The sequence below is a fragment of the Alternaria incomplexa genome (genome assembly GCF_024043165.1).
Source record: "Alternaria incomplexa strain BMP 0042 chromosome Unknown scaffold_9, whole genome shotgun sequence".
Classification (NCBI taxonomy): domain Eukaryota; kingdom Fungi; phylum Ascomycota; class Dothideomycetes; order Pleosporales; family Pleosporaceae; genus Alternaria; species Alternaria incomplexa.
In genome coordinates this window covers 529,728-546,500 of record NW_026249858.1, presented here as the reverse complement: position 1 = coordinate 546,500, position 16,773 = coordinate 529,728, and the positions used below count along the sequence as shown (strand labels likewise).

The window sequence follows — 16,773 nt, the reverse complement described above, 5'->3', positions numbered from 1 at the left end:
TCTTTGGTTTTATGGTTTTCTCTACCTTCATGGTGAACAACTCCCGCACGCCCTTCAGACATAACACGAACCCCAAAGCCAGTCCGTCGCAAGGTCAGCCATGAACGCCGCCAGCCAGAAACACCCGCCGTACTTTTCTGCACCTTTGGCCCACGCCGTATCCTCCCCGGCCCGCTGTTGACTTCGCTTTGCCATCAAAACTACCATTGTAGTCTTTAAGCTCAACTTTTCCTGAAAGCTTCCTACTCGTACTCCTTATCATCCTCATGCCTCCTCCGCCACTCTGTCCTTCCTTAGAGGCTAAAATCCAGGTCCAGCAACTCCCCGTAACGCGTGATACCTGCTTCGGTCTCAACAATACCAATCTCTGTATCGACTTCTGCCAGCGTGGAAGATCCAGGGTGCTTCTTGGGTCGGGTTGGGATGTTCTGCTGGACGTCTAGCTGTCGGGTGGTCGCGCCGCCGGTCGCAATTTTTCCCAATTCGTTTGGGAAGAGCCACGGGAATGAGATCAAGGGCATGTGCTCCGGTTCCATAGGTCGCACCGGAACGTCCCTACCACCAACTGTCTTTATCGTACGGCACTCGGCCAATGCAGTCTCCATCTCTCTCGCAGTCACCACATACATCGCGGCGACAAACTTCTCCAGGTTGTCTTCTGCAGCAGTTCGGCATTCATCCTTGGATTGTGATTTGAAGGCACCGATAGTCCTTCCAAATTCTTCTGCGAATTTGTAATCTCGGCTCTGCAAGGGTGCGAAGTCAGTATGTGTCACGGATCTCGAACAATCAGGACTTACTTCATGGTTATGCACTATGACGAATACAGACCAGGCCTCGAACTCTGTCTGGATGCCATGCTTGGCCATCAGGCGCCGCAAGGACTCATCGTATGAAGTCTTGATTTCCGCAGCTTTCGCCAAAACTTCGTCGCCGAGCTCAAAGGCATCCAGGACGCGCTTATCGAATGGGTTTTCCCATTGAGGCTACAAAAATGAAGATACTAAGTCAGTGTATGTCTCACATGCATCTCGTGCGGTCAAGACTTACCTTGAAGTCGACTAGCTGCACTTGGTCGTAAAGGATACCTAATACTTTCTTCGAATGATAGATCTTGTTCTCTGGGAGATGCTTCTTCTCCATGAAATGTGGGTACTTATGCGGTCTCAGTTCCCGCGCCATCTCGGCTGGCAACCCGCTCTTGGGGAAGTCGACGGCTTTGGAGTGCAACTCCGCCAAAGCAAGGCACTTGTCGTCGTTGACCCCATCGGCTTGGAGATCAGCATTGGCTAGATGGGCGTGCGCAATCTGGCCAAGGGTATCATTCTTCATATAGCTGACGAAGAACTCGCCAATGTGGGCGGCCGTAATGGGATCGTTGGTCTCAATCGGCTTTTCGGCTGTGAAATCCATGGCAGGCATATTGACGTTTTGGGGTATGAGATCTGGATCCCATAGCACCATATAATCGTCCCCGTCAAGATCGCCACCAGAGCACATGTTGGCGAGGTCTCTATCCCCGTTCTGTGGCAGCACCACGACATTTTTGAGATGATGTAATCCCGGTACATCTACTGCGCGAACGACTCGAAGATCTCCCGGGTGAAGTGATGGGTTTCGCGCCAGGACACACAATCCTTGGATGATTTTGTAGTGTCCTTTCCTGCTCGTATCATCGACTTGCAGGAAGATCTCGGGGAGTGTGGCAAGCTTCTCCTCATTCGTAGCATCGAGCTGGAGGTCGTTCATATGGCCTTGAAGTGTTGCTGTTTCGTCAACGCAGCCGAGTACGAATGCGCCGTCATCGATGGCTATCCGAGCCTTCTCCTTGAGGTTCTTGATGGTGCAAGCCCTCCAAAGCTTGAGGAGAGACATGACAAACGGATCTTGAGACTTCATGAATCCATCGAGGACCATTCCTGCGATGGTCAACGTAGTCTGGTTCATGTCGATGTGCTTTCGGAGCTTCTGCAAGGCAACGCCATCGTCTACCATTGCGGTCTCGTAGTCATTGATCATCTCTTGTTGCTTCCTGATTACCACAGAATCGGGTACGCCAAGGTATGACAAGACCACGATAATCTGACGGTTGAAGAACGGTGTCGCAAGCGAGGAAGATCGTATTATCTCCAGACCAGTGTAGGGTGCCACGAATTTCATCTGGCTGGGCCTTATATGAACCTCAGGACCAGTGATCTTTGGATCCAGGGCAAGCACCCCCTTGCAGCCACCGAGGCGAAATTGATATAGAGACGGCGGGTCGTCGAACGCGCGGGCAAGCCCGAGTTCCTGGGCAGCCATCTGGGCCAGGAAGAGTGAGATCTTACCGACGCCGTCTGTGAAAGTATAGTTGTTACGTATGATGTCGGGTATTGTTATAACTTTAACGTTGTCCCGCATCGCGCGAGTGGTTGAGAAGCATTGACCGAGACGAGCACCGAATTTGGCGACGGTCTTGATGTGATCGAAGTTGCCCAGTGAGAGGCGGATGTCATCGGCGGACTTGGAGGAAGTAGGCGCGTAGAAGTATGCCCCATGCTCGCGAAACTGTGAGTTGCCAAATGCTAAGAACTCATAGTATCTTCCGGCGACGACGATGCCATACTTCATGGCCCGACGTACCCTGTCGAATGCAGCTTCAGCCCTTCCGTTGGGCATATTGCGCAGTTGACCTTCTGTCTTCTCGTCGGAGAACTTGACTCGGATAAAACGATCGCCATCAGCGGCGTGCTTGCGGATGATCCTGTTAGAGGTCTCCATGTTAGGCGATGCTACATGCATCATGGTTGGGGTGATTACCACCAATCGTTGAAGGATGCAGTAGCTAGGAATTTTCCTCGCAAGGTCCTTGACCCGAATGCCGAATATTTCCATCGGATCGTAGTAGACGTGCTGTTTGTCGACGACTTTCTCTAGGATGTAGATGGCGCGGCGAGGTTCCATCGCTGTGAGCTTCTCTAAGAAGTCGCTCGTGATGTTGTGTTCCTTCAAATAGCCGTTCGATAGACACGCCTCGAGTTGGTACCGGACGGGAAAGCTTAGATGAAACTGGCCAGCGAAGAGATCTTCGAAGACCGAGCCCTTTGAGGGTGTCGACTCAAGATGTGGATGTGTGCCAGATATCTCTTCTTGTAGCAGTGACCATAGAGGCGACGGGACCATGTCTTGGATCGTATACTCGTCAAGGTCCTCAATTGCGACGCCATGATCGGCGAGAGCATCGCTGAAGTCCTTAAACTTGGGCCCAGTCATCACTGTCGCGTCGAAGATCATGCGATAACTCGTCCATCGTCCTAATGAATCTATTAGTCGAGCGATGTTTGATGAAGGTACAGGCCACTTACCAATGTCGATTATGGCGGTATCCTTATGGTTCATCAACGGCAAGCCTTGGAACTTGCTCTCGACGGCGTTGTTAATGATATCGGTTGCCCGGAACCAAGTGTCCCAGGCATTCCAAGCTCTCTCTTTCCTAGAGAATGTACTGCATTGTCTTCCGTCCTCCAGATGCTGACCCTCACTTCGCTGCATGTAGAACTGCGGGGGTGAGCTGAACGGAATGATCAAAGTCGGCTGACCAGTGACTTTGTCGATGGTCTTGTATATACGAGAGAGCAGGGCAATTGGCAACGCAAAGCGAAACTTGCGCATCTGGCTATCGACATCGACTGAGAACTGAATGTCGAGCTCTTTGCGCATCAGGTTCAGCGTCATGTAGATGATGCCCGGTGAACGCAAGGTATGCATCGCAATCATGGTCTTGTCTGCCACGTTGACGCCGAAGTCGAGCCCATGTACAGGTAGGACATTGATCTCGTAGTATGATTTGGCGGGATTGGCTGGGCTCGGAACGGTCTTGACTTGTGAAGGGAGTATCTCAAGCCTTACGAGAGCACCGCCGATACGAAGGTTTTGATGAGGAATGGTCTTCACTGGGGGAGGTCTGCAAGGAAAATGTTAGAGTAGACATCTATCGACGGAAGTAATACTCACCGAAACACCACGTAAGCGGAGTAGTCTCGGGTGCCAGAGACCATCTCGATCCTGATGACAGAACCAAACGACGCCATTACTTGATACACCTCTTTCGTCCAGCAGCTCTTGGGTAAGCCCGATAACCTGAGCTTCAGTTCCTGGTAATGGGCCCAATGCTGAGTTTGATTCCTCACAATTGGCCTCTGTGGACTACGCTGACCAGCTGAGTTGAAGCGCGGGCGATTACCTCCATATCGAGGAGACGCTTGAGTGGCCTGTCGTGGTGGGCTTATCATTGGTGATCTTGCCGGAGATGGTGTTGGAGTGGTACTAGCTCTCGCGATGTAGGTCTCGTTGATGCTGTTGCCGTTCAAGTCGAAAGAGGAGAGCTGTTTGACCGGGGTAACTGGTGGGTCTACGCGGGCTGGGACCTGCTCCATAGTTGTCATGAGAGTACGTGGAGCTTGAGAGGACTGAGATGCCGAAGCGGGCTTGAGAGTTGGTCGGTTGGGGTTGTACTGGCCGTTAGAGCTACCGGAACTGCCAGAGTATGTGCGGTTGCCACCTCTACCACCACGATTTTCGCCACGACCACCGCGTTGATTACCGCGATGCATGTTGCGGCTGCCGAAGGATTTCTCACTATTGGAGCTGGTCTCAGATTTCTGCTCACTGTGCTGAACTGGTTCTCGGTTCAGCGTGTACGATCGTGATGATGTGGGGGTGCTGGTGTTGAAAGCAGGAGTCGTTGAGCCCATGGGATCTGGGTCATGAAGGTAGCGGTCCATGTTTGTTTGTGAACGTACTTGCCCTCACGCCAATCCTTGGGGAATGACGATAGGGTAGCGGTGGTGGCGCGGGGACGGCTGGCTAATCGGAGGTGACCGCTGCTTCAGGAAAGGGCAATGTAGCGGTGCCGAAGCGGCTGACCAGAGGCTCTGCTTGGATGTGCTGGCCGTACCTGTGTGGGGTGATTGGAATGGAAGGATGGAGGATGGAGAATTTTGTTTGCTCGATTTGGGCAGTCAAACAGCCGTTTGCCTAGAGGCGCTCTGGATTCGGCAGGAGCGAGTCGCGACACGCGTGCCTGATGTTTTGTGTGCTCACGTCGGGCTGAGAATCTGCCAGCTGGACCTCGAAGCGGCCGAGAACAAGTTCTAGAAGAAAGAGATAGGTGTGGAAGCCTGCAGATGCAGGGACGTAGATGGAAAGTGGAGGAGGACTGATCGTGTGAGGAAGGCGCGGGGTCTGCTCTTACTCGAATGCGTGCATGTGCTAAGATGGGAAGGTGCAAACGGAGAGCAGCGTAAGAAGATGGAAATTATGGCTGATGTGACGACGGTCGACTAAAAGACGCTTGAGAGATGCAGGTAGCCGTGAGACACAGAGAGCAAAGAAGACGTCAAGTAGAGAGATTGAGAGGACGGCAAGTCCAGGAAATAGAAGAACACTAGGCATACGGTAAGATCAACAGCAGGTAAAGGTAGATTCAAGACACGAAGTGAGAATACGCCATTGGGTATCTTCAAAGTCATCAAATGCCCCCTGCGCCATGCATGCAAGTACCCGTACCAAATGCGCAAAGCCTTCGTACGCCCGATATGAAACAAACGGCAGCTATCCTATCCTCCCCAAAATGCCATCGTAAATCATGCTTTTGTACTCACAACTCAGTCATGGTCTCGTCGCCTTCGTCCGGAATCCGGCCAGTGCCAGACATAAAGCCCGGGGTAAGTGGGGTGCCAGTCGTGAAATCATCGTCGATGTCAAAATCGACTTGCTCAATGTCTTGAAGGCTGCCTCTACGTTTCCTCACTGACTCAATCTCAGTTGCAGCGTCTTCTTCCTCGCCACCTGGCAATGTGAACCCGACAGTCGTGTGGCGGCGGTTCGGCGAGACTGGTCTCAGGACTGAACGCTTAGTCGGCGACAGCTGATGTGAGTGTGAGAGCGACGTGGGTGCAATGTTGGGCTTCTGGTTATGTGGCGTTTGCATCGTTGGCACCTTGAAAGCTGGCCTTGGTTTGGCGCGCTTTGGTGCTGGCCCGTTTCCCTGGGACGAATTCGAATCGGCTGATGAGGCGAAGGACGCATTTGTAGAGTTTCCCAGAGCTCTGCTAGGTAATGCTTGGGCATTCGCCGTGGCGACTGAAACATCCTCTTGGGTGTTGATGGCTGATTTACGTCGTCGATGAGTTCGCGGCTCTCTTACTGTTTGGGGCTGAGCAATCTCCTTGTAGGTCCGAGAGGCTGGCCGAGCGGGCAGCAGATGCATCGCCATCATCTTGCGAGCCGTCCTGAATTCTTCGAGTTCTTCTTCTTGCTCTCTGCAAAACTCCTCGAGCTCTTGGATCCTCGCTTCTAGTGGTGGTATTGATGCTTGGAGACGCTGAAGATTGTTATGCGTCTTCGCGTGATTATGTTGTTCCTCTTGAGCGTTGCGCTGAGCATCTAGCAGCCGCGATTCGAGCGTCTCGCATCGCTCTTCAGCCTTCGTGGTGATAGCCTCCAGTTCGTTAGCCTGCTTCACCGCGAGCTCTCTCATCGTTTCAGCCGATGACTCTTTGAACTCCTCGTAACTGGTCTGCGCGATATGAAGCTGTCGAATGGCATCCTCCAGTTCCGCTTCCTTCCCTTCCAAGTCTTGCCTGTATTCTGACGCTTGCGTCTCGAGTTGTGCGATCTCGTCGGCTTGGCGGGCAGCGTTCGCCCGCTCCCGTTCAAGTGCGTCCTCTGCTTCACAGCCGCGTCTCCGCTGCTCCTCAAACTGTATAGTGAGGCTGCGATAGTCACTCTCGTGCTGCATTTGAGATGCTCTTAGCTGTTTCATGGTACTGTGCAGCTCCTCAAATTGTTCATCGCGGACGCGCTTGTCCTCCTCGTACTGGCTTATCGTCGAGCAGAGTTCATGCTCTTTTGCGCTAGACCTTTCGTGAGCGGCCTCCAAAGCCTCGGACGCATTCCGCTTAGAGGCTTCCAGGGAGGTCTCTAGTTCTTGTACCTTGAGGTACGTTCGACCCTTCTCTTCCAACAAGTCGGACTTCTCTTGCTCCAGACGCTTCTGCTCGTCTATGGAGTCCTGCAATTCCTTCTCCAAACCCTCCACGTATTCCACAGATTCTTCTCTATCCTTGTGTAGGAAATCGTTCTGCTCATTGAGAAGGGAGGTCTTTTCGTGTAGGTGAGCGACCTGTTCCTGGAGTTTGACGGACTTCTCTGTCTCCACCCTTAGCGGCTCTTCGACTGTATTGCAACGTGTCTCGAGATCACTGCATATTTGTGCCATAGAGCGCACAACGGCATCTCGCTGATGTTTGTTCTGGCTTTGTAGCTCCAATTCGAGGCGTTTGCGCCAATCCTGGAGATGTTGGCCCGTGTACTGCGTGCTCGCTTCTTGGAAGAGGGAGATCGAAGGCTGCGTGGGGCTTTTCGACGAGTGTGAGCAAGTATCTAGCGCGGGGGGAAGGTCTCGCTGTTTCTTGATAAGCGCAGCCACGAGGGTGTGCGGTATCGTCGACTCTCCCGGTTGCGCCATAAGAACAATGGTGAGTAATGAAGCGATTGTGGCAGCGATCAATTGCCGACGGAATAATGCAGCATGTGTACAGCAGCCGGGGCCTTCTTTCGTCACACCAGCACGAATGAGGTTCTGCATTTTCTCTTGCAAGCCCCTCGATGACAGTGCGCGCAGCACAGTGTTTCGTAAAGCAGCAGTCGCCATCGCGGCTGTGGCCAGCTCATCGATAGTGTCGATGGAGTTGGAAGTTTCGCGGGAGTCAGGCTGCGAAGCACATGCTGATAAAATGCCTGATAAGAGTGCCACGACGGTGCTTTCCTGCATCTGCACCTGCCCTGGTTAGTGAATCAGCCAGTACCACAGAATGAATTGCTTACTGCGTAGATTGGCAGTGAGACTGCAAGAAGCTCGGCAAAGCCTTGAGGCTCTGCCACGCGAGGGGCTCCCAATATACATGACTCGTAGCGTGCGACGATACCTTGCGGCAAGCTCTGAGAACTTGAAAGTATGCCAAAGAATGAGAGGGCCTCTAATTGGACGGATAGACTCGCATTGGAGTTTTGGATTTTGGAGGCGCACTTTTCGTACAGCATGGCATACTTCTTCTGAACTTGAGGCCAATTGTCCTTCACGTCTTGGCCAATGAACTGCATAGCCCTGGAGGCAATACGTAGGCCTTCGATTGCTTCATTTTCCTTGATTCCGCCTCGAAGAATCCACACTACGTTCAGACAAGTGAGCTCAATAGTCTTGTATAAGTAGCTTGTCGAGCCGAACAGCTTTTGGCCTGAAGGTGTTGCCCAATGTTGTCTTAGCCTTTCGGTGGATGTCGGCTCCTCGTCAGTAGGCAGATTTGGCAGTCCGTCGACTCCCTCGGGATGTTCGGTGATGAGCACTATGCCTTCTGCCCATAGGAACAATAAAGAGGAATCGGCGACTTTGGGGGACCTGAGAATATTGCACAACTCCGTGTCGAACCGCTGCCTCAGATCTCTGGGAAGAAGGCTGTAAAGTCGACGACATGCACCGTTGAGCATACGGTACACTGACTTCAGGGTCTCGTAGTTTGGTTGCTGTGTGGCGTTTTCGAAGACATTAAGAAAGAAGTTTTGTGCTACGGCGGGTAATGGTATTGCCTCGGGCAGTGGGCGAGAAAGAAGAAGCACGCATAGCTCGGCAAGCTAGATCATTGTTAGTAAGTGATGTACCTTACAATTATCGTACTCACATGTTCGAATTCGGACTTTGATGAATTTGCCCTCTTCAACAGAGAAGGGAGTAAGGACGGCTCCAAGACCAGTAGCTCATCTCGAAATTCTGGCGCATGACCTGAGAACACGTAGTCAGTTTGATTGCGTTTCTACTATCAAGCGGAGACCGGTCAACTGCTTACACAATAGGTGCAGCACACGAAGCGTGTATGCGTTCAGGGACAGTGCATCGTGGACAATCCTGCCTAGTTTCCTCACCGCGCAAGGTGACCGGTCTTGGACGCATGATCGGATAGTCGGTACGTCGACGCGCGCCAAAAGATCGGAAAGGTTCTGTGGGATCTCGCGTCAGCTCATCTCATCAACGATGGGATGCTCATGCAGCGAGTCATGTGCTCAAATACGGGAGTTGGCTAGTGGCACGACATGAGGATGCATTGGAGTTGGGGAAGATGAGGGGCAAATACGTACGGATAGCGAAGGGGGGTATGGACACTCGATGATCCTTGTCAGTTCCGACGTCAACTCTGCGCCGATATCCGCCATGTCTGCTGGATCGAGTTATGTTCGGAGTTGGGCCGAATGTTCGTTATGCGTGGATTTGTGACGCGAACTTGTTTGCTGTCGCGTTCCTCTGGCGACGGCCGAAAAGACGCGCCGGGATCGCCGACTTCCCCATTGGAATCAATGCACGCGACCATGCATCCTGCGCCAACATCTCACACTCCACTCCCTGCTCCTGCTCGCACTCCACATGTTTGCCTGTTGACGTCAGCCATCTATAGATCGTACAGCTGCTGGGCGCAGCATTGCTAGCCCGCAGGCATTGCGGGGCTCTTTCTATTCTCCGCTCACACGTTACCTCTCATTGGTGGTAATAGACTCTACGCGTCGTCTTTGCTTTTGGCAGTTCCTTCGCAGTCTCGAGCTTAATGGCGTTCTATTACATTGCTCATGGGAGCCGTATACGGTATCCCGCTTCAGTACTATATGGGAGTAGTCGTCTGCCTGGAACTGTAGCCGCTACCGCGGCATCCACCGGCCTCCTCCGGCTTTCTGGCTTCACCGACAAGCAGACGCCTGAAGATCGGGCGTGGGGTACGGCAAACGCTCATGTGCAGCTTCTTCCCCCACTCGCTCGATTGTCAGCCAGCATCTGAGCTGCACAGACGAGAGGAGCAAGTTTCGTGAGGTAATGGTATCACCGTCGTCCAATCGCCAAGGGCAAGTCTGCCGCTCAGCTTCTCCCCAAGCCTCCCAAGCTTCTGTTTTTGAGCCTCAGCCATGGGCATCAGACATAGAGGTAGAAGATTGTCCCTGACAGGCGCCTCTTCTGCCACTTGTCTCGCTCTCGAAAAGAAAACATACATGGCAGCAGCGTATCATGGTCGTCCGCAGAGTTCCAGATCCACATCTTCGGTCCTTGTCTGCAGCCGCTCGGGGCCCTAGCGAACGCCTCGTCACGCGACGGCATCTCGCTCGGAATGTCATTCAGCGTCACCTGTCGCCACGATGCGTCTCGAACCAACACATTTGCTTGTCGTTGCCCTGGTCTTCCCCGCAATTACCTTGCGTGTGTCCAAGCCCCTTGCAGGTGATCATGCACGACTTCATTTGATGCGTGAGCCGAAAAATTTGATACAGAAAATCGGGAATCTCGTCAGCCTCCCACGCTATCACTGGTCCATCCCACGACTTTTAGGACGTGTATTGCGACTTTACCTGTGCGCTGGCCAACGACGCTCAAAGCGATACCCGAAAGAACTATCGCGCCAACTGCGTTTAGACTGAAATAACCTCTCCCCGCTCTTACTGTGCTTGCCGTTCGGCTTCTAGATCCACAAAATGCGTAGGCCAGCCTTGCAACCATCTTCTCCTCCACTCTTCTGTCATACTAGTTCGCCAAATGCGCCCTGACCCATAGTCAGCGAAAGTGGATTCCACTTATAGCTCTTCCCAGCATCCCAACAACTGATTGCAACTCCATTTTCCCTTTTTCGTTGTCGATTTCGTCATGTTCCGCCAGCCAGCGGCGCGACTGAGGCAAATAACCTCACCCATCTTCAAGCGAGGTGGCGCTCGAGCACGCACTGGACGCGAGCAGACCTTCAAAGCCGAGCAACTTCAAAGACCATTTTGGAACTCAGGACGGGTCTTGCTATTTTCTGCAGTTACCGGAACAACTACATACTTCTACGGCGCCAATGACGAACCGCACAGAATTCAGATGCCATGGAAGAAGTCATCAGGGCCCCAATATGCGAACAAATACGAGATGGAGAGGGTAAGTTTGCGATTACACAATCCTTTCGCATCGATCAGTCACTTAGTCTAGTATAGGCCATTTTAGAGCTCAGGGATGTTCTTGGGGAAGACACCATTAGTACCGACGACGAGGATTTGCATCGACACGGATATTCGGAATGGTCGTCTATCAACATCGACCAACTTCCCGTTGCGGTGGCGTATCCGAAGTCGACTGAAGAATGTGCTACGATCGCCAAGGTCTGCTACAAGTACAAGATACCGATGAGTACGTTCAACAAGACGCATGGAGAGATGAGTGTTGACAGCGTGCAGTCCCATATTCTGGGGGATCAAGTTTGGAGGCCAACTTCTCGGCTCCATTCGGTGGCATGAGCATTGACTTTTCGTTCATGGATCAGATCCTGGCCTTGCACGAAGATGAGTGAGTTAATTATACGTTTAGCATGCAAGACTGGCGACGCTGACAGTGATGCGTAGTATGGACGTAGTGGTTCAGCCTTCTGTCCCATGGATGAGTCTCAATGATCAGATCAAAGACTCGGGGTTATTTTTCCCAGTCGACCCTGGCCCATCGGTACGTTGTCATGTGTTACACAACTTTGCAATCAACCCTCGGAAACCCCGATGCGGAACTCCGAATTCATTCTAACGGGCGTGGCAGGCCCGAATTGGAGGTATGGTGGGTACGAGCTGCAGGTAAGGTCTATGATGGTCAGTGACGTGGTCCAACAGCTGACCCTCCTAGTGGCACCAACGCAGTGCGATATGGCACGATGAAGGATTGGGTCATCAATCTGACTGTAGTCCTTGCCGATGGCACGATCATCAAGACCAGAAGAAGGCCCAGGTATGCAAATTGTTTCCGTGTCGGAATGTGCGATAGACTGACTATTTTCAGGAAGTCATCGGCCGGTTACAATCTTACCAACCTCTTCGTTGGCTCCGAAGGCACCCTGGGTATCGTGACTGAGATCACTTTAAAACTCGCAGTAGTACCACAAGAGACCAGCGTCGCAGTCGTCACCTTTCCCACGATACGGGATGCCGCTGCCGCAGCTTCCAAGGTGTTGCGCGCCGGAGTGCCGGTGGCTGCGATGGAGATAATGGATGACGTGCAGATGGGTGTAATCAACAAAGCCGGATCAACGACCAAAAAGTGGAAAGAATTGCCGACCATGTTCTTCAAGTAAGTTTCGAGAATATCCATTTGACATGTGAAAGCACGAGCTAAGAGCCTCAAACAGATTTTCGGGAACCAAAGCAGGGGTACGTCAGCCCTACGTGTCCTGCAATTACCTAGAGTGGAACTGACTGCATATAGGTACAGGAGAACATTGAGCTGGTCAAATCCATTTCCAGGAAACACAAGAGTGGGGACTTCGAATTCGCCGTCAGCGCCGAGGAGCAGAAGACGTTGTGGTCTGCGCGCAAGGAGTCTCTATGGAGCATGCTGGCGCTCCGTCGCGAGGGCGACGAAGTTTGGTCAACAGACGTCGCCGTGCCTATCTCCAGGCTACCAGACATCATAGGTACGCTAAGCGAATACAATGTTTTGACGAGTCGCTAACTTGACGATAGAAATCTCCAAGAAGGAAATGGATGACCTCGGCCTCTTCGCCAGCATCCTAGGTCATATCGGAGACGGCAACTTCCACGAAAGCATTATGTACAACAGCAAAGATCCCAAAGAGCGAGCGGCTGTCGAAAAGTGCGTTCATGACATGGTCGACCGTGCGCTGGAGATGGACGGCACATGTACCGGTGAGCACGGCATTGGGCTGGGCAAGAAGGAATCATTGCAGAAGGAACTTGGTCTCGATACAATCAACGTGATGAGAAGCATCAAGGGCGCATTGGATCCGTACTGGCTGATGAACCCGGGAAAGATCATGGACGCTCAGGCGTAGAAGTGCATGTCGAGATGGCGCATCTACTGTTGTCTGGAGCTCTTCTACGAACATGCATTTAGGGGACGCCTGATTACGCGGTGCATCTTCGAGGGGCATATATAGATTTCGTACCGCCTCACCGTTTAGTGTTGTTCTGGTCTGGTAATGAAAAAGCATTGTTCGGGGCAAGACAGTCGGCAAATGAGCGCGTTCAAGACCTCCGTGATCGGCTGGTGTCGCGTTTTCCACCCCACCCCCGCGTCATACCTGACCAGAACTTTGTGAACTCGATTGACTCAATCTTGCAATACCAACCACCACCACAATGGACGCTGAAAAGTTTACATCTCAGAGCAAGAACTTCCCTAAGAAGAAGTGCGGTAAGTAGATCATCTCTGGTTGGAAATAGCCGACTGACTCCGTTACAGGTGTGCTCGGCGCGACTGGCTCCGTCGGCCAGCGCTTTATCCTTCTTCTTGCGCTACACCCACACTTCGAGCTACACGCCGTTGGAGCCTCCGAGCGATCAGCCGGCAAGAAGTACAAAGATGCGGTCAAGTGGAAGCAGGCGCTGCCCTTCTCGGAGCGCATTGGAGAGCTGGTGGTGAAGAAGTGCACACCTGAAGAGTTCAAGGACTGTGACATGGTCTTCTCTGGTCTCGACAGCGATGTTGCTGGAGACGTTGGTACGCAGTTCACTCCAGGTTGCGATTGCAAATACTGACACATAACAGAGATGGCCTTCCTCAAGTCCGAACTCGCCGTCTTCTCCAACGCAAAGAACTACCGCCGCGACCCTCTCGTGCCGCTCGTCGTACCCACTGTAAACCTCCCCCATCTCGACGTCATCAAGCACCAACGGCAACACCACAAGCTGGAGAAGGGTTTCCTCGTCTGCAACTCCAACTGCGCAGTCATCGGTCTCGTCATACCCTTCGCAGCGCTACAAGCCAAGTTTGGTCCCATCGACCAAGTCTCCGTCGTCACAATGCAGGCCGTGTCGGGCGCTGGGTACCCCGGTGTCAGCAGCATGGACATCATCGACAACGTCGTGCCTTTCATATCGGGCGAGGAAGATAAGCTTGAGACGGAAGCATCGAAGATCCTGGGTAGCGTCAACGACGACGTCACAGGATTCGTGGATCAGCCCATGAAGGTATCCGCAGCATGCAACCGCGTGCCAGTACTCGATGGCCACACTGCATGTGTGTCGCTACGCTTTCAACGTCGCCCGCCACCGAGCGCGGAAGAGGTCAAGCAGGCAATGCGCGAGTACGTGTCTGATGCACAGAAGCTGGGTTGCCCGTCTGCGCCCGCGAAGGCGATTGTGGTTATGGAGGAGCCAGACAGGCCACAACCAAGGCTGGACAGGGAGACGGATAGGGGGTACGCGGTTAGCGTGGGTAGGATAAGAGAGGATGAGGCGGGTATCTTCGATCTCAAGTTCGTTGCATTGAGCCACAACAGTAAGTTTGACTTGCGATTGCGAGGGGTTGGGCGAATGCTAACTAGTTGCAGCTGTCATTGGAGCGGCGGGGTCGTCGATATTGAACGCAGAGGCGGCGGTGCTGAAGGGGTATGCTTAGGGTTGAGAACCGGGATACAACTCAGATGCAAGAAAATAATCAATTGCACACATCCGGAGTCTAGAGACGGTCTGGTGACTAAGTGCTCGTTGATCGTGATGTGAGAAACTCCATGGTGTTGTTCTGATCCGCGATGAGTAGCGCATGGCCACACCCTGAATCCTACATTGACGCAAGGATTTCAAATTTGCATCTTTCATCCCATGATAAAACAAACCGAACAGAAAATTTGACGTGAAAGTAGGCGCCTGGGCTCTAAGATGTTGAGTTCCCCTCGCTTGAGATGGGGCACCGGAGCACTTCAGCATTGGTCTTGGCGCGCTAGTCCTCGGCTACGGCACACGCTAGTGGCAGACGAAAAATGAGGACTCCAGTCTCTCGAACTTCGCTTTCGACAGGACCTCCAATCTCAACGACTAACCTCACAGAACCGTCACAATGGCCCGTGGACCCGTCAAGCACCAGAAGCGCCTCAGCGCGCCCTCGCACTGGCTCCTGGACAAGCTGTCCGGTACGCTCGACTCCCGCAATTATCGATGCAATGGCTATCGCGACTTCAGAACTGATATCTTCCAGGTGCCTATGCTCCCAAGGCCTCCCCCGGTCCTCACAAGCTCCGCGACTCCCTTCCCCTCATCATCTTCCTCCGCAACCGCTTGAAGTATGCGCTCAACGCCCGCGAGGTCAACGCCATTCTCATGCAGCGCCTCGTCAAGGTTGACGGCAAGGTCCGCACCGACTCCACCTTCCCCTCGGGATTGATGGACGTCATCTCCATCGAGAAGACCGGCGAGAACTTCCGTCTGATCTACGACACCAAGGGCCGCTTCACCGTCCACAGGATAACAGATGAGGAGGCACAATACAAGCTCGGCAAGGTCAAGCGCGTCCAGCTTGGCAAGGGCGGAATTCCCTACTTGGTTACGCACGATGCGCGAACGTAAGTTCCCGCTCTATCAGCCGTTGGACCACAGTTTGGGCTAGGTGTCTGAGGGAAACCTCTTTCACCAGGCATACGACCAGGGTCTGGCTATGTCCGAATTGCTGCTAAAATTTTGTGTAGAATCCGCTACCCCGACCCAGCCATCAAGGTCAACGACACCGTCAAGGTCGACCTCGCCACTGGCAAGATCTCCGACTTCATCAAGTTCGACACTGGTGTCATTGTCATGGTTACCGGTGGTCGTAACATGGGTCGTGTCGGTGTCATCACTCACCGTGAGCGCCACGACGGAGGCTTCAACATTGTCCACTTGAAGGACGCTGTTGACAACGAGTTCACCACTCGTGAGTCCAACGTCATGTAAGTTGGATATCCGCATAGAACGAGAACAACTCCTAACTTGCGTTCAGCATCATCGGAAAGGAGAAGCCATGGATCTCTCTGCCCAAGGGTAAGGGTGTCAAGCTTTCCATTGCTGAGGAGCGTGACCGCCGCAGGGCGTACGCCATTGCTCACTAAGCGTGACGCTGGCGAAGTTGTAGGTTAGGATATGAAGTACCCATGAGTTCATGAAGATAGGTGCAGGACTCGATCCCAAAATTCAGGCGTTCATGATCACTTGTGGGGAGGTTGATCAGATCTGGAGTCTCTGCATATCATACGAATACCATGTGAGGTCTGAGAATCAAGCAAATAAACACTTCAGTCTTGCCCAAACATGAAATGCTTTGAATGTTCAATGGACGTGCGACAGCGTGGAGCCGTGCGGGCTGTGCAACGGGTCGAGTGGATCTGTAGTGTGGGAGATATAGGCGGGAAGGCTCAAACAAAGAGCATCTCGCGTGGAATGCGATAGGTGAGGTGATATAGGTTGGTGGCGCTGGCCTGATCCTTTTCCGGGATCTGGCTGCAGTTGATAGGAGGGCGCTATTTCGTGCCCTGTTTCGAGGCGATAACGCATTGCAGTGTATTTACCAGGCGAGGCCCGCAACGTCGTCGAAGCAGATGGCAACCACGATGGCTGGTGTTGACAGTCGCTGCGCTGCCTCAGGACCAGGAAGAAGAAAGGGTCTGTGTTTCAGCGGTCTCGTCTGAAGCACGCAGCAGAGCAACGGTGTTCTCAGTGCCTGGATGATGGGCCGTGCGTCTACGCGAAATGAGACGATAGATATCCCTGCCAAACTGGGGCGGGAGAGCAGCGTGGACGCGTGCGACTCCGACTGATGCTCCGAACACAAAGCAAAGTCGCAGGTAAGACGGGCCTGCTGCGAGGGCAAGGGGCGCGACAACGGGGCTACCCGCGAAAATACTGCCGCCGGGGGTCGTCCAACACGCTACATTCATTCACAGCGCGACAGCTTAGACGTCTGGGTCAACGTCAACG

The 16,773-nt window shown here is 53.0% G+C and overlaps 5 protein-coding genes across 5 annotated transcripts; 3 read left to right on the top strand and 2 right to left on the bottom strand.

Moving 5' to 3' along the window:
- Window positions 1-293: 293 nt before the first annotated feature.
- On the bottom strand, window positions 294-4,763 carry J4E90_006544 (uncharacterized protein; the record flags this gene model as incomplete). Its single annotated transcript, XM_051436089.1, has 4 exons — window positions 294-746; window positions 801-986; window positions 1,051-3,943; window positions 3,994-4,763. The coding sequence occupies 4 exons, from the start codon at window positions 4,761-4,763 to the stop codon at window positions 294-296; spliced, it is 4,302 nt and encodes a 1,433-aa protein (XP_051289883.1).
- Window positions 4,764-5,638: 875 nt separating this feature from the next.
- On the bottom strand, window positions 5,639-9,249 carry J4E90_006543 (uncharacterized protein; the record flags this gene model as incomplete). The annotated part of the gene is made up of 6 exons (XM_051436088.1): window positions 5,639-7,756; window positions 7,870-8,440; window positions 8,543-8,673; window positions 8,721-8,821; window positions 8,886-9,036; window positions 9,175-9,249. The coding sequence occupies 6 exons, from the start codon at window positions 9,247-9,249 to the stop codon at window positions 5,639-5,641; spliced, it is 3,147 nt and encodes a 1,048-aa protein (XP_051289882.1).
- Window positions 9,250-10,717: 1,468 nt separating this feature from the next.
- Window positions 10,718-12,878, top strand: J4E90_006542 (uncharacterized protein; the record flags this gene model as incomplete). Its single annotated transcript, XM_051436087.1, has 10 exons — window positions 10,718-10,987; window positions 11,044-11,236; window positions 11,284-11,392; window positions 11,449-11,545; window positions 11,633-11,667; window positions 11,717-11,818; window positions 11,870-12,157; window positions 12,216-12,237; window positions 12,293-12,500; window positions 12,550-12,878. The coding sequence occupies 10 exons, from the start codon at window positions 10,718-10,720 to the stop codon at window positions 12,876-12,878; spliced, it is 1,653 nt and encodes a 550-aa protein (XP_051289881.1).
- Window positions 12,879-13,185: 307 nt separating this feature from the next.
- J4E90_006541 (uncharacterized protein) lies at window positions 13,186-14,446 on the top strand (the record flags this gene model as incomplete). The annotated part of the gene is made up of 4 exons (XM_051436086.1): window positions 13,186-13,240; window positions 13,289-13,546; window positions 13,595-14,326; window positions 14,379-14,446. The coding sequence occupies 4 exons, from the start codon at window positions 13,186-13,188 to the stop codon at window positions 14,444-14,446; spliced, it is 1,113 nt and encodes a 370-aa protein (XP_051289880.1).
- Window positions 14,447-14,884: 438 nt separating this feature from the next.
- RPS4 (40S ribosomal protein S4) lies at window positions 14,885-15,908 on the top strand (the record flags this gene model as incomplete). Its single annotated transcript, XM_051436085.1, has 4 exons — window positions 14,885-14,957; window positions 15,023-15,386; window positions 15,510-15,749; window positions 15,800-15,908. 4 exons carry the CDS (start codon window positions 14,885-14,887, stop codon window positions 15,906-15,908), a joined length of 786 nt encoding a protein of 261 aa, XP_051289879.1.
- Between the last annotated feature and the right edge of the window lie 865 nt (window positions 15,909-16,773).